General features: G+C 36.9%; 1 protein-coding gene across 21 annotated transcripts in view; it reads right to left on the bottom strand.

Moving 5' to 3' along the window:
• IFT80 (intraflagellar transport 80) overlaps positions 1-16,443 on the bottom strand; it is a 139,968-nt gene that overhangs the window by 37,289 nt on the left and 86,236 nt on the right. For all 21 annotated transcript variants that reach the window (XM_070582984.1, XM_070582988.1, XM_070582996.1 and 18 more), the window contains 2 exons: positions 14,156-14,335; positions 3,519-3,637 (listed from right to left, as the gene is read on the bottom strand). In XM_070582984.1, the coding sequence (XP_070439085.1) occupies positions 3,519-3,637; positions 14,156-14,335 (299 nt within the window). The remainder of the gene's footprint in view (positions 1-3,518; positions 3,638-14,155; positions 14,336-16,443) is intronic.

The following is a 16,443-nucleotide window of genomic DNA, read 5'->3' as shown; positions in this document are numbered from 1 at the left end:
AGGTATCACAAGATGTGAACTGAGGAATCCTAAGTTCAAGTTCTGTCATTTACTATATCTATGACTTGGGTAAGTCATCTAATGTTTCTCATGTGAAAAATAGTAGCAGCATGGTATCGTGAAAACAGGATGGGTTTTTGGCTAGACAGATCAGGATTAGAAATCTGGTTTCACCAGCTGTCAGCCATAAGATCTTAGCAAGCTTAACTTCCAAAGCCTGAGTTTCCTTACTTGTAAAATGGAGATAATGACAACTTACCTAAAGTGTCTAGCTAACTGCCTGTTACATAGCAATATTCAATAAACAGAAACTATAATAACAATAACATGATGAACATTATTTTTTCTACAGGTCTCCCCGTGTTATTGTGGGGCTGAATGAAGATTTCTGTGAAGCATTCTGTAAACTGTAAAATACAATATAATTGTAAGCTATGACCATGCTTATTGAGTAAATGGATGACTAAATGAACAAATATCTCCTTTGGTTTTTATAGTGGAGTGATTCAAAGATACGGAAGGGTGGAGAGAACATTAACAAACTGAAAAGCCCATCCTCAAATAACCAAAGTTGTTTCACGGTTTAAAATATGTTTTATTACTCCTGTATATTCTGAATTTCTCTCACGTTCATAGAACCAATTCTTTAAATTATATTATATCTCCTATTCAGAAGATGGGGGTGAGGGGGAGGCTTGCAGTAAATAGGCACACTGGTGGAAATTAATCTTGGCCAACACAGACAGCCTGATACCCACTTCAGTAAGTACATGCATGCATAAAGCAGAACAATGAATAAATTGCGACTAATAATTAGTAAGTCTGGGATTCACAGGTATGATAAGATGTGTGCTTTTGTACTTCAGAAAAAACATCACAGCATGCTTCATTTACGCAGTTATAGGAATTAGCCTTCATTCTTTGTCAACAGAGCTGATAAGAATAGTGATTGCAAGGGTTTTTTTAACATCCCCATACAAAATGGCTGAGATTCTGACTGCTGAGATACATAGACACACGCACGCCATGGGAACATGAACTCCCTACACCACAACGCTGAATAGAACGAGAATATTTTCTGCACAATTATTTGAAAAATCAAATGAAAATTTAACATAGAATACTTATATATTATTTTCTTTTTCTGGGACTTCTTTTCATGTAAACCAGTATATTCCTTGAATTTTTTAAAATTATATCTTTATTATTAAAAAGGGACAACAGTTATTAAATCCCAGTTCTTCCCTTAGTAAAGAAGTAGTTTGACGGAGAGTGAGTTACTCAGCCTCCGGGTCCTTTAGTTTCTTTATCTTGTAAAATGAGAAGAATCATCCTACTCCTCAACACACAGGGTAGATTAGATCATGAACATAAAGGGCAGAATAATAGTGCTCAGTAAGTGACAGCTGTGATTACCTAAAACACTAGTAGGCTTCTTCATTTAATGGAATATATTTTGGTAGTTGACAGGTCTCAGCACTACCTCATTCCCACTACTGCTCCCTGGTATTTCACTTTAATAAATATTTTGTACCTTAATAAATGTCTTGACAACAAGAGAGGAGACAAGGTTAAATTAGAAAAGAAGAAAAGCAATCTTATATCTTGCCACATATTAACTAGTATGGGAAAGTAGAGTGACAAAAAAACATTAACAGCTGCTAAACTTCTGGTAAATATTTTAAAAGGCAACCTCTCTAGAACAAGTAACACATAATGCTACTAATCCTACAGGTTCAAACATTATGTCCTTGCCACTAAAACTAGTAGAATAAATCACTCCCGCAGGGCAGTTAAGAGCCCTGAAGAGATCTTCTCTATCTTCCCCAACTCCGTGCAGATTCACTACTCAAACCCCTATGTGCACTAAGTCACTGCAAGGCTCCCTCACATTCTGTAACCCCTTCCTTACACCTCAACTGTTTCACTTGGTATCTTTCTGGACTTTCCCCAAACTCTTACTGTTGCTCCTTCTCTTTCAGGTAAGAAAAACAATTTCACATACAACTGAGCTGCTCGTTTCTCTGTCCTCTCTGTCCTTTGCTTCTCCCATGTCACTCCTCCAGGCTTGGCTGTGAGCCTGAGCTGCAGATTCTGATTAGTAGCAGATTTACACACCGTGAGTGAGAATTTTTAATATATAATTGTAGCAATTGTTATTGTTAATTACATTGTCTACCTTTGTGTTATGTATTACTGGGCTTTAGGATACCAAAACAACACTACACTTTATGTTTTTCAGTTCATTTATTCATCCAAAAATATTTATTTATTAAGCATCTATGTTATGTTGGATTACTGTGCTAGATACCAGACACAGTGGTGAATATGATACATATAGTCTCTAGCCTTAATTTTATACTCAATGATTAAACTATAACCATATAACGTTATAAATATAAGCATAAAATGTAAAAAGAAAATCCTTTAACTATTCACAGCTCTTGACAGTTGCATAGTGGTTACTTGAGTTTTTTGGATAGTGGACAAGTCAACTGGTGGCATGCTAAAGCCAGCTTGTACTAATGATTATATTTTCAAGAATTTTGCAACCCAACTGTTAAATAAAGGTATTATTTAAAATTAAACTATATAAACTTATAATTAAGCAAATTTTATTCAAAAAAATAATAAATACTCAAAACTTATCACCTTCAGATTACTTTATCACATTTTACTATTATCTATGCATTTGAGATTATTTAAATCTATACAATAGCTATATTGTATCTATATGGCAATTCTATATAATGTTTTGTTACTGTGCATCTCTTCTCAATTCTGCTCTCCGTGACATTATGTCGGCAGCTTGAAATCAGCCATGGTAGAAGTTTTTACATCATAGAACTCGGCAAACATGGCAAATTAGGTTGGTTTGTTTCCAGAAAGCCAGTTCAGCATTTACCAGCGTGTACACACCAAGTTCTGCTTTGAAAAATATCAAGTATGTTTTCAAAGTTTTAGGCCCAAGTATATCGGATGTATTGAATCATTCCCTGCTTTCTAATACAAAATAACTGAATATATTTTCTTTCATTATTTCTGGAAAACTCTGGATTATCAACATGAACATCCATGATTACCCTGGGCTATGATATTAAGCCTAAATTCCTCCATGTGTCCTTACTGAATATCTTTCAGCCTGTCGTCAGGCTGCTAGCTGTCCTCTTCCAGTTGTTAGGTGATTCCTGTTCCCATCATTTATCAGCTCTTCCTAATCTTCTCTGGACTTTGAAATCAAATTATACTAAATTCCTTAGAACTGTGAGTAAAATAAGAGAAAACACTATCGGAGAAAGTATTTCCTATTATAAAAGTGATTATTGACCTTTGAGGCACAAACTTTACTAGATCTATCTTCACTGCTCATAGCTCACTTCTTGATTGGATGTAAGTTCAGGACAGCTGAGGTTCTGAGACAGATAAGCTTAAACCAAATCATGTTGATGTGAAAGCTTGAAAATAAATTCCTCATGACAGACAAAACTCTGGACTTTTAAGAAATGCAAGATGCTTACGAGAATACGTAACATTGAAGAGACGTTGAAACAACTAAGTGTGCATAGTTCAAAGATGCTTTAATGACTCTATCACGGAATTCCAGTAAATCCACTGCATCATTAAGAACATTGCGAACCTAAACAAGGAAAAATGAAATACCAACAAACAATGTTAAAATACATCAAATTTTTAATCAGATGTTAGCAAGAATTTGAAACAAAAAAAATTCAATGCACTCTTGATTACCTAACCATACAAAAAAGAAAAGTTCAATAGAAACCAGGCATAAGATGACATATTTGGGTATCCAAGCAACCAACAATAGTATAGACACAGAAAACATCTTAGAAGTAAGTAGAAAAAGACCTATAGAGATTTCTAACCTGAAAGCCAATTTGAATGGTGTAGCAATGGAGCAATAAGGTGAAAAATGGTACAGCATCGAGATATAGTCAAAGGAGTATGACATATAGGAGTTGGAAAGAGACTGTATGATTTCCGCCCAAAACAATATGTTTTTTTAGGGTTAGGTTTTACTTTAAAATTTAAGTTCTATAAAAAGAGATATAATGACTTTAAAAACCAAAAGTGGAATAGGAGATATTAGTAAAGAAACCAATGGCACTGGGATGAAGCCAAGCTGCACAGAGGGGAAGTGTTTTCATATGTAAACACACACAGATAATATCTAAGAAGACTAGGCACAAACTAACAAATGGAGATTTGTCCAAATATAGTCAAATTTGCTATAAAAGTTTATAACAGAATAAAGCTTGCAAGGACTTTAACATTTGGCAGTGTCAGTCAAAAATCTTCAAGTTGACCGACAACCCGCAAGAAGTTAAGAAAAATGTCAGGCGAGTTAAACTTACTAATCTCTGGCCAATACCAGAACAGGTAAGACATTATAATAAGAGGTGAAAAGTAGAGACAAAGAGATTAATTGTACCTTGAAGTTAGTATTTCTTTAAATTCCCCTCAAAATGTTATCACTTTTCTAATATAATGTGACAATTCTAGTATTAATGAAAAATGAAAGGGTATGACAAAAAAGATAGGAAGATAAAGTCACATTTCTTATAAGTACACCGTCAAAGTACTTACACTTATAAGGAGTATTTTATTTTTATTATCTGCTCCTCAACTCCCATCCCCACCAAATGATTATCAATCATCATGACAAGAGATAGCAAAATTACATACACACTTATATCCTTGCCCCAGTGATTTCACTTTTTGAATTCTATCCCAAAGATAAGCAAATAAAACCATAAAATATACACAAGGCTACATACAGCACTATTGGTGATAGCAAAAGACTGGAAATAGCCCAAATGTCTGTCAATAGGGGATAGGCTGAATAAACTACGGTACATTCACAAATGGGAGAATACTACACAGCTGCAAAAAAGAATGAGGAAGAGCTACAGAGTGAGCTCCGAGACACACTGTACAGTAAAAAATGCAAGATGCAAAACACTGTGTATAGAATGACACCTTTTATCTAAAAAAGGGAAAAATGGCAAGATATATGGATTTGTTTATATTAAAAACAAAACAAGAAATCTAAAACAGTATTCAGTAACACATTATTAGAATAATATTGACAGTGTTATTTTAAGCTATATTTTGGGATATATATATATATATAGCACCATTAATGTCTTTAGGAACCAAAATTTTCTTATAAAAGAAAAGAGCTACAGGTAAAAAATCAAGAGTAAACTCTGTAATCTTAAATTTGAATTTGAAACCTCAGGATAAACTCACGACATATATTTATCTCTCAAAAACAACTACATTTTATCTAGAAGTAATGATCAAACCAGTAGCAATGAGCATACCTAACACCTGGATCATGGTCTCTAAATAACATTTCTCTCTGAAAGGAAAAAGGCCTTCTTGGAAACATGGCTAATTTCAAGTCTGGGACAGGAAACATATAAGAGGAGTCTTGACCATCTTGTCAGAAATGCAAGCAAGCTACTGAAATCATCTCAAAAGAACACAGGAGTCAATTGGCCAAAGATAGGATCATTTGAGCGTTAAATAATGACTGCAATGGACTGAAAAACCTCAAAATGTTAAAATCTGCAAATTTATAATGATAACATGAACAAGAAAAACAAGAAACTCATTGGGCATGCTAGGAAATCAACTCATTATGCGAAAACTGGTAAATAAAGGAAAATAATTCAGAATTTGTCTCACCTCAGGGTAACCAAATAGCTGACAATGCAAAGTCTTTTAGAATTTTAGCTAATCAATGCAGAAGGAATGGCAGAATTACAAGATTACCATTTTACAACCCCCAGTAAAACACAGTTCTAGTCAAGTATCATCAACAGCTGCAAAAATATTAAAGTAAAGCCTAATGGGAAACTATATGATAGATGAATCAGACTTATAACACTACACACTGATGGATCTTAGCATCACTGAAAGAGAGAGGCAGACGTGTGTCTCCTGATGCGACGCAACAGGAAGCACACAGCGTTGCCCACAAAGTATCCTTCTACTGGTCAGGGCTCTACTTCAATGACCAGTCTGCAGGGAACACAGGGGCCAGAAGAACAAGCTAAATCTAATAATACCACGGGCAAGCAAACAGGAAAATGTGGGAACCTCCACAGAACAAAGGATCTGCTTTCTTAAACAAATAAACAAATAAATAAGAAGGAGGAGGAATTGTTTCAGATTTTTAAAAAGTGAAGAGACAAATTAAATGCACTGTGGGGCTTTGTTTCCTGTTATAAACAAACCAAAATTGGAGAAACGGGACCCACTACTGTAGAAAGACATTTAGGAGACAACTGGAGAAATGTGAAATGTTACTACGGCTAATAAAAATAGTTCTTATCTTTTAGACATTTTTTCAGTCTTAAAAAAAAATGATGCCAAGACTAGTGGTAAAGAAAAAGACTGATATGTGTGCTTCACTCTTTGATGCATGGGAGAAGTGACTGCAAAAAGAGGAGTAGTCTGATGGCAGATGCTTCAAAGGAGCTAGAGTTCCTTAGGGAGGAAGAAGTTACTGTAGTCTGGAATCAGCAAGGAGGGGTACGGAGGAGACGACTATCAGACCTTCAGACCCAGTAATACTTGGCATAAAGGAGAAAAACATCGATCTACTTCAGAAAGCTGCAGGAGAAACTCTGGTCTCAGGAATCAGATGGTTTCCACTTAGCACAAAAACGTAAAGAGTGCTTTCAGTGGAAAGGCTAAGCTTTGTGTGCAAGGCCACAGACATACATTGCAGGTTGCATATTGCACAAGTGCAGGTTAAGTGGATGGGCCCCTAGAGGCGAGTAGGCCATGACTGTAGGTGGTGACCCTGCCAGTCTCTCTTTAAATCCTAGGCTTTTCTAGGTCTTCTTTCAGGAAAGGGAGAAGAGAGCTACCCCACAGACCCCAAGCTCTGATTTCAAACAGAGGCTTGGATCAGGCCACTTCTCTTACTTGCAGCACTTCCCGCTCCATTGGCCAGCAGGGGCTACTCTCCTCATTGCCTTTGTCCCCTACTTCTGGTCAGAGACTTCACTCCACACTGCGTTTCTATTCCATTTCTCGTTCACAGGGATGTTTATCTTGTTTTTGACTCTGGATGAATCTTTTTAAAAAATATATATTTCTTTTTATTTTTTTCGGATGTACATCATATTTCGAATTCTGTATACATTACATCATGTTCACCACCTGAACACTAATTATAGTCCATCCCCTCACATGTGAGCCTAATCACCCCTTTTGCCCTCCCCCCAAAAATATATATTTCATATATTATTCATCTCTGTGGAGCCAAAGGTATGTCTCTTCCTTCCAGGTGTGAACTTATGACACCATCTTCAACAGATGTCTCAGCTCCCAGAGATTTTTTTAAAAGGTCCAAAATGCCACCCTCTCCAAGAAACATTTTAAAGCTAATGGAATGAAGCAAAGTTTTTAAAGGGAAGTTTTATGGTAGTTTCTTTATAGCAAGATGATACCTAATGAAACAAACTGGCTGTTAATACAGGTTTAGGAAAATTCAATATTTAAAAGTCCGTTCTGTATAGGCCTCTGCCATTATTCAAATTATAGACAGATTTCTTAAAATTTGTATTTGCCTAAAGCTCCACATGGGAGTGACAAATAGAAATGGCAAGCAATAGGATATATTGGGGTATATGAGGAAGCCATTTGGTGGAAAGCTAATTCAGCCTGACTTTGTTTTTCCAAAAGGGCCTGACGTGGCCATTGAGCAGTCATTGTACATCTGCTTTAAGCATTTACTGTGGCAAGAACAAATGGCCTTAAGATAAAGATTCAACTTCCCCCACATTGGCATTTCCTTAGGGATAAGCATCTTTCCTTAGGCGAGGAACTGATTGCTGCACTCACCTTTGACCACCCAGCTCACCTGTGACCACCCAGCTGGAGACAACAGACCTGCCACCCTGCTGTGTCCACCGAGACAGAAGACCTATCTGCTGTGTCCATCAATCGCTGTGCCGACAGAGCAGTCTCGCAACTATTGTAAAAGGACATTTCAGGGGCTGGCCCCGTGGCCGAGTGGTTAAGTTCGCGCGCTCCACTGCAGGCGGCCCAGTGTTTCGTTGGTTCGAATCCTGGGCGCGGACATGGCACTGCTCATCAGACCACGCTGAGGCAGCGTCCCACATGCCACAACTAGAAGGACCCACAACGAAATATACAACTGTGTACCGGGGGGGCTTTGGGGAGAAAAAGGAGAAAAATTTAAAAAAATCTTAAAAAGAAAAAAAAAAGGACATTTCAATCCTATGTGAAACATCCTCTTTGGGGTATATAACCACTCTGTACACCCCATTTCTTTGGTACCCTTTCGTCCTTCAGGAATAAAGGCCCTGGGCCATGGTCCTCAGATTTTAGCTCACTAAACTCACCCAAATTTTCATTGATAGATTGGTTATAGATTATTTTTGTTTACAGGAGAATTCTCTTTTTAGTGAATCTGCAACATCAGAACTAAACAGGAATAAAACATCCCAGCCATAATAACAAAATGAAAGATACTCTGATAATTGTTGTTATAATTTCAAAACTATGGCAAATCCCACATTAGAAGAGGCCTATGCTGAATTTTAAAATGTCCCATTTACTCTGTTCAATTCAGGGCAGCTCCAGGAGTAGGCTCTTGATACTTGTATTACCTGATACTTCTACCTGACCACAGTATTTAGACTCCTCAGATTGACATAAGTCCAAAAATTGTTTCCACATTTCTAAAATACTCATTTAATACTATACATAGATATAATTATAGCAATAGTTACCATTTATTTTTGTTTTACATACATTATCTCATTTAAGCCTCAAAATCACTCTATTATTAACTCTTATCTTTACAGGAGATAAAGTGACTATGAACTGAATTATCTTGAACTATAGCAACTATTAAAAGCCAAAACTGTGCCCCATGCTCAATGAGAGTGGCAGGAAAGAGAAAAAGGCAAACTTGAGGCCATGAGACCTGCCTCATCCCTCTACTTGTCCCCTCTCCCTTCCAGCACTTACCCCTAACAAAGACATCAAATACTCATTTTAGAAAGAATCATCCCCTGGGATTCAGCCTGGAGGCAAGGGACAGATTAAGAAAACTTCCCACTCCAGGTTATTGTGTCGCACAAAAGCTGAGGTCCAGGGAGAAGGAGGGCAATAAAGCCTGTTGCCAGGTAGCAACTGCCAGGTCAAGGTCTAGATTTAACAATTAGGACTCAACACAATCTCTGGTTTCTGAGTTAAGGAAATGCAAATCAACCGACAGACTAGTAAATTTCTAAAGAAACTGTAAAACTCTAACACAGGTAAACAAAAAGTTGTGAATGTTCAAAACACCATATGACTTCACTTACATGTGTAAGATAAACAAACATACAACAAAGAGAACAATTCAGTGGTTACCAGGGAGAGGGGGTGTCAGGAGGGGGCACAAGGGGTGAAGGGGAGCACTTATGCGGTAGCAGACGAATAATAACGTACAACTGAAATTTCACAATGTTCTAAACTATTATGAACTCCATAAAAAAAGAGTTGTGATTGTTCAGTCCCCATGGCAATCTGTGACCCCAACTCACAACAAAATTAACTGGGCTGCTCAAATGTCCAGTCCCCAGAAAGGTAGTCCTCCCAAGTGGGAGATCTTCCCAGAAAGGCAAATTAGAGTTGCCAAATTAACCAAGCAACTAATTCTACTGCTGATAAAAAGAGTTCCTGGGAGATCCCTGGCCAGCTGGAATTTAGCTGTGGACCTGGTAATCACTGCGTGTTGTTTTCATTGCAGCTGTCCTGTCCTCCCTACATCATTGTAAATTGGGAATATGGGAAGGGGAAGAGGAGGAGAATAATTGAAATTCACATTTATTTACAGTTTTCCAGACCAGAAATTTGGAGCTGGATGGAATAACTGGATGAGTCTAGAGTATCTTCTTTTAGAGAGGGGAATGGGTTTATTTTCAATCACACATGGAATGGCTACATTAGTTAAGTAGTGCTTTTCTGAATTATCCATATATGAATAAGGGTAAGTATGTGTGGTAGGTAGCTTGTAAGACGGCTCTCAGGGATCCTCGCCTCCTGGTATTCACACCCTTGTGTCAGTCTCTCCACTTGTGTGTGGACTGGCCCTAGTAGCTTGAATAGAATATGGCAAAAGTGCTGAGATGCCACTGAGTTCAGGTTATAAAAAAGTGTGACTTACATCTTGCTTGTACTCTCTCTGGTCCTTCTCACTTGTTTGCCCTGATAAAGCAAGCTGCCAAGTTGTGAGCTGCCCTGTGGAGAGGCTAGCTACAAGGAACTGGGGGCAGCTTCCAGTCAACAGTCAATAAGAAACTGAGGCCCTCAGTTCAACAGGCCTTGATAAATGGAACCTACCCACAACCACGCCATTGAGCTTGGAAACAGATCCTTCCTGAGTGGCCTTCAGGTGTGACTAAGGCCCTGGCCAACACCTTAACCTGTAGCCTTGTGAGAGACTCAGAGCCAGAAAGCCCGGGAGCCATGCCTGGATTCCTCATGCCAGAAACTGAGAGAGAATAAACGTTGCTGTTTTAAGCCACTAAGTTTGAGGTTATTCATGATGCAGCAATAGATAACTAAACAGGATGGCTGGTGAACAGCCAAAGGACAGACCACAGAGGGTATCTGCTGGTTTTTGCCTGCCCAGAATCAAACACTATCCTTTCTGGTAAATATGCCTTGGTTTTCCTTTGGAGAACCATTCCCCACATTATTCTCAGTGACTAAGTGGTTTACATGGGGTTGACTCATCCTTCCCTCTATCTCCCAACTAAATACACTTTACCTAGACTGGGCACATGAGATCCAATGCTGAGAATTCTGCTGGAATTATAAGGCGGGGAAAAGTACTCTTTCTGTTGGACTTGAGTTGGCAGAATGTAAGCCTGGAGCTACCAAGGCCACAAAAGAGAGGAGCCTTTGTGAAAACAAAGCCAACACAGAGAAAAAGAGAGTCAAGGATGGATGAGAAAGTGATGAAGTCCTGTTGACATTATTTAAGCCTCTGAATCCAACAATGCCTAAAGTCGGTCTATCTCTTGACTTCTCATGAACCAATAAATTTCTTCTTTTCTTCATTGTTTACTTTAAATCAATTTGAGATAAATTTATGAAAAAAAAGGACAAAAACAAAAGATTCTGAACATACTAATCTAGGAGGTCCCATAAGAACAGAGACCAAATCGTCTTATTCACAGCTCTATTTCCCATTGCCTAGCCCAAGGCCTGGCAAGTAGGGATCACTCTATAAATATCTATTGAATGGGGAAATGACAGTATTCTAAGAAAAAACACTGAATGGGCCCAACTAAGCAAAAATGCAATACAAATGTTTTATAATGACTGAGAGAGTAAAACTCCTTAAAAAAAATTAAAATATTAGTCTTCTAGTTCTAAAACTTTGAAAGATTACTTACAAATATTATTTTAAGTAAAAGGCAATTTGCATTTGATAAACCATTTAAAAACCTCCACTGTTCATCTTATCTCATGTAAAAATCCTCTAATCTCTAGGATGATGTCTTTTTATTATGAAAGAAAAACTCTTTCTAGACATATTCTTATCTTGGGGCATTTTTGAAATTAAGGCTAGAACTTATTTGAGCAATACTATATTAGCTAACCCCCAGGCACTATATGAATAAAATAACTGTGTCCCCAAATTAGGTGATTAGAACTCACAATACATTCTTTGTGATAGACACAATACTATAATAACGTTTTGGTTTCCAGGTTAGTTAACAGAAATATATATTTACACCATCACCTAAATCCAACCATTAATTTGCAGGAAATACAGAAGACAGAGTAGTATGTCAAACCACACCATGAGGACACAATCAGCCAGGTTCATACTGTGGGAAACTGTGCTGGACAAGCAGTTTGGTTTCATCAACAAATAAAGTACAGGGGGTAAAAATAGAGATGGAAGGGGAACCTACAGACAAAAAGAGACTTAAAGACTTATCAACCAATAACAACATGTAAACCATTCTGAATCCTGATTCAAACAAACTTTTAAAAATGTGACATGTAGGAAACAATTGAAAATTTGAATACTTCCTAGATATTTGATAATATTAAGTTATTATTATTATTTTTAAGGTATGATAATGGTACTATGGTCACGTTAAAAAGAGTCCTTCTCTTTTAGCTGTACACACTGAAAACTTTTACAGATGAAATATGATATTTGAATTTGCTTCAAAATAGTTGGGGAAGGATGTAAGTAGCTATGGACGCGGATGGGGTAGGCTTGATCATGGGGTGATGGTTGTTGGGGAAGGGGGTAAGTAGCTATGGACACGGATGGGGCAGGCTTGATCATGGGCTGATGGATGTTGGGGAAACGGGTAAGTAGATATGGACGCAGATGGGGCAGGCTTGATCATGGGCTGATGGATGTTGAGGCTGGGTGATGAGTACATAGAGATTCATCATACTATTCTGTCTACTTTTGTGTATGTTTTAAATTCTCCATAGTGAAAAGTTTAAAAATTTAAAAATAAGTAAACAGAACAAAGAAAAATTAGAATGTAACTAATTATTATGAATCTAGTGACCATATTATCCAAATTAGAAAATCTGGATACTTAGGCTAAAGATATCTGAATAGACCCGTCCAAGAATTCATAAGATATATGCTTCCAAATTTTTATAGTAGGAGCCAGCTCCATGGCTGAGTTGTTAAGTTCATGCACTCCACTTCAGTGGCCCAGGGTTTTGCCAGTTCAGATCCCGGGTGCGGACATGGCACTGCTCATCAAGCCATGCTCAGGTGGCATCCCACATAGCACAACCAGATGGACCTACAACTAAAATATACAACTATGTATTGGGGGGCTTTGGGGAGAAGAAAAGTAAAGAAGATTGGCAAGAGATGTTAGCTCAGGTGCCCATCTTTAAAAAAAATTTTTTTATAGTAATTATAATAATCTGAATTCTGAATATCAAAGATAGAGGCAACTGATACAGACAAGAGGAAGAAGAGGAAAAGGGTAGGGTTCTATTTCTTTGGAAGAAGGTTTGCCACTGGCATACTTTCTTTGGCCTCCTCCTCCTACTTTTCATCAACTAACTTTTAAAATATTTGTTGAGTGCTTATTACATGTAAGGCACTGGGCTAGGCCCTATAGGGGAAATAAAGATGAGTGAAATATAGTACAGTGCCCTTAAGAAGCTTACAGTTGAATAAATAACCCTTCCCACTGATGTTCTCTGACTTGTAAAATATTGGCCCCCCCCCCACCTCCCATTACCACTCTCAACCTTCCTGTCTTTTTTTTTTTAATAGAATACACTTCTTTTTTTTTTTAATGCTTTTTTTGGTGATGAAGATTGGCCCTAAGGGAACATCTGTTGCCAGTCTTCTTTTTTTTTCTCTCCCCAAAGCCCCAGCGCATAGTTGTATATCCTTGTTGCAAGTCATTCTAGTTCCTCCATGTGGGATGCCACCACAGCATGGCTTGATGAGGGGTGTGTAGCTCTGTGCACATGATCCAAACTGGCGAACTCCGCGCCCCGAAGCAGAGCACAAGAACTTAACCACTTGGCCATGGGGCCAGCCCACACCACCTTCCTGTCTTAATCTACAAAGTATTTTACTCCTAGAGTACCTGTTTTTCTTCCTAACGCCCAATAAGAATGTCCTACCATTCTGCCACTTTGGCTTGGCTTAGGTAACTCTTAAAAGGAAAAAACATTTTTTAATCGTGTTCAATAAACTCATACAATTATAAATATAAATAAAATAATGTAGCCCCGACACTGACTGGCAGGTCAGGCCTGCCCCGGAGTCAGCCGCAGGATTTAAATTGTCATGGCTTCTTCCCTCCTTACTCATCTGATCCACCTACTCCCTAAACGCTTCAAGCTTTACTATTCCTGCCTCAACCCACACCTGCAGTAGCCGTGGGAACTCAGGTTCTGTATCAGGGAAAGGTTCTTATGCTACGTCATGAAAAAGTCACTAATCAGGTATAGTTGAGATATGTCTTATATGACTGAATTTTTACAAACTTGATTTCAATATAATTAATGAAGATGATTCCATAATCTGCATAGTGAACTAATGTGAAAAGAAGCAGGTTTAATCAACCATGGGACATAATCATACCTGCATGGTCCTTCTTTTAGTTAATGTTACTTGAAAATTCTTCCACTCCCAGCGCTGCTCCACCACGTGTGCAAAAACAACATGTCCATTTCCGCAGGCTCCAGCGATCTGAGTGCCGTCAACGGACCAGGCAATGTTAAAGATGCTGCCAGTGCTGGGCTTCTCTAAAGCATAGGACCACTAGGGAAGAAAGGACAAGAGAAAAATGGATTCATTAAAAACATTTTTAAAGGTTTTAAATTGAGTGTATGTTATATTAAGATAATTTTTAAAAGAACATGTCTTTACTCTAGAATTATTAAGAAGTATTTTTCTTAATAAAATTATAGTGTACTGAACAGAAGACACAGATGTAATTTTTAAAGCAAACAGTAGAATAACATAACAAAAGTATGTGAAATCTCTCAAGAAATGCAAAACACTCACACCGTTTTGATTCACACTACTAATTTAAAGTAATAATACTGAATGGGTAAATAAAATACAAAGAATTTGCAGAAAAAAACAAAGCCATCTTACCATTAATTCTTAAGGATCTCTACAATACCTACATGTAAAAATTTGATTACAATATTTCAATAATGTCACTAAAAACTGAAACTAAACACAATGTAACTGAAACTTCGCTGATACATATTTTAAATCATGAAAGTATAGGTAATGGATCTTTTTTCTTTTTTTTCCTACATAGTGCAGTATGAATAACCTCTTCTAGAATCCATCTGTTTGAGAAAGTTATCTAGAGATATCAATAAGCATCAATTGGTATAAGAGAGATTCTTGTGTGTACATGTATGTGTGTGTGAATAAGACAGTAAGGAAAAAAACAAACTTTTTGAAAGATGGTGTCATACGTATTTTCTTTCATTTTTCAGATGCAACGTATGTATTTGCTAGAAGGATGATTTACTTATTTTACTAAATTTATATATATCCTCTTTCCATTCTTCCAACCTACAGCCTATCGTCAAAATAAGTCTTGAGGTATTTTTTGTTGACTGTTTTGTTGCTCTTGGGTGGGTATTTATTTTTGTTCTACATTATTATTTTAAAAAAATATTCAGTATTAGCCGTGGGCCTACTGACAAAAATTTGGAAAAAATGTAAAAAGGATTCACTAATTGACTTTAAATTTAAGAAGACCTTTAAGTTCCCAATAAAAGTTCATATATACAACAAAAATGCTAAACGACTCTGCTACTCACTGACACTTTTTTCAACCTCCTCCCAACCCCCGTCACACCGCTAACTGTTGCTGAAGGAAAAGGCCCTGTAATAAAGTTATCAAGGAGGAGGTAATGAACAAACCATACGCTTTGCTTCATCAGCAGCATGAAAATATTAGAAACTTCACTTTCTGAAACTGAGAAGAAAAAGTTCAAAATAGGAATATATAAAATACTTGAGGTTATCTTTTTAAAAATAAGTATAAAAAACTAGGAACTTCAAGGATATAAATAATGTGCTTCTGGCAATAAAATGAAACTAACTCATTTGTGTTTAACAAAAGAGAGTTATATACATGACTACTGTTTTACATAAAGATTAAAAGTGGTTGGCATGGACAAATGAGACTTGTTAACATATAATACTAAATGGCTTGGACCAGGCTGATGGCACATCTCTTTCTGAATCTAGTCTATTCTCACGATGTAGATGAAACAGTGATCTTATTTTAAAACCATAGATTCATATTTTAAAACTATTTAAAGTATGATTTGAAAATATCCAAAGAACCAAATCAGCTAGAAAGAAACATCTTACCAAAATTAAACATAGAAATATTTATCTAAGCACTCATGAATGCCTGATCCTAACTAAGAAGAGAAAATGTTAAGAAATGCTTAGATAATATTATCATTACTCTATATTCCCCTGATTTCTTTCACAGTCCACATGAACCAACAATAAAAAATGTGCAACATGCAACTTATGCCTAAAACTAAATTTCAAAGAATGTAACAGTATTATGATGCCCAAGTTATATTAAATTCTTACTTTTTTTTTTAATTAAGAAGTGATTTCTCTCTCTTTTAGATCACTCTAGTAATAAAAAAAATACAAGCACAAGCAAATCATCAGAGATGGGGTAAGTTACTAAATTTGGGGTGACAGGGTTATGTTTTGTCCAATCAGTAAGTTTAATCATTTTTATTGGTAAGTCAAAAAGATCTATTTATCATCGTATCATTATCAAATCATTTATCATTTGTGCTTTTAAAGAGACTTTTGACACTCTAAGCCTCTTCTCTTCCCCAAATGTGCCATGGAATACTGGATTCACGTTT

This window comes from Equus przewalskii, chromosome 18, assembly GCF_037783145.1.
Source record: "Equus przewalskii isolate Varuska chromosome 18, EquPr2, whole genome shotgun sequence".
Classification (NCBI taxonomy): Eukaryota; Metazoa; Chordata; class Mammalia; order Perissodactyla; family Equidae; genus Equus; species Equus przewalskii.
This window is presented reverse-complemented; position numbering and strand designations above follow the sequence as displayed.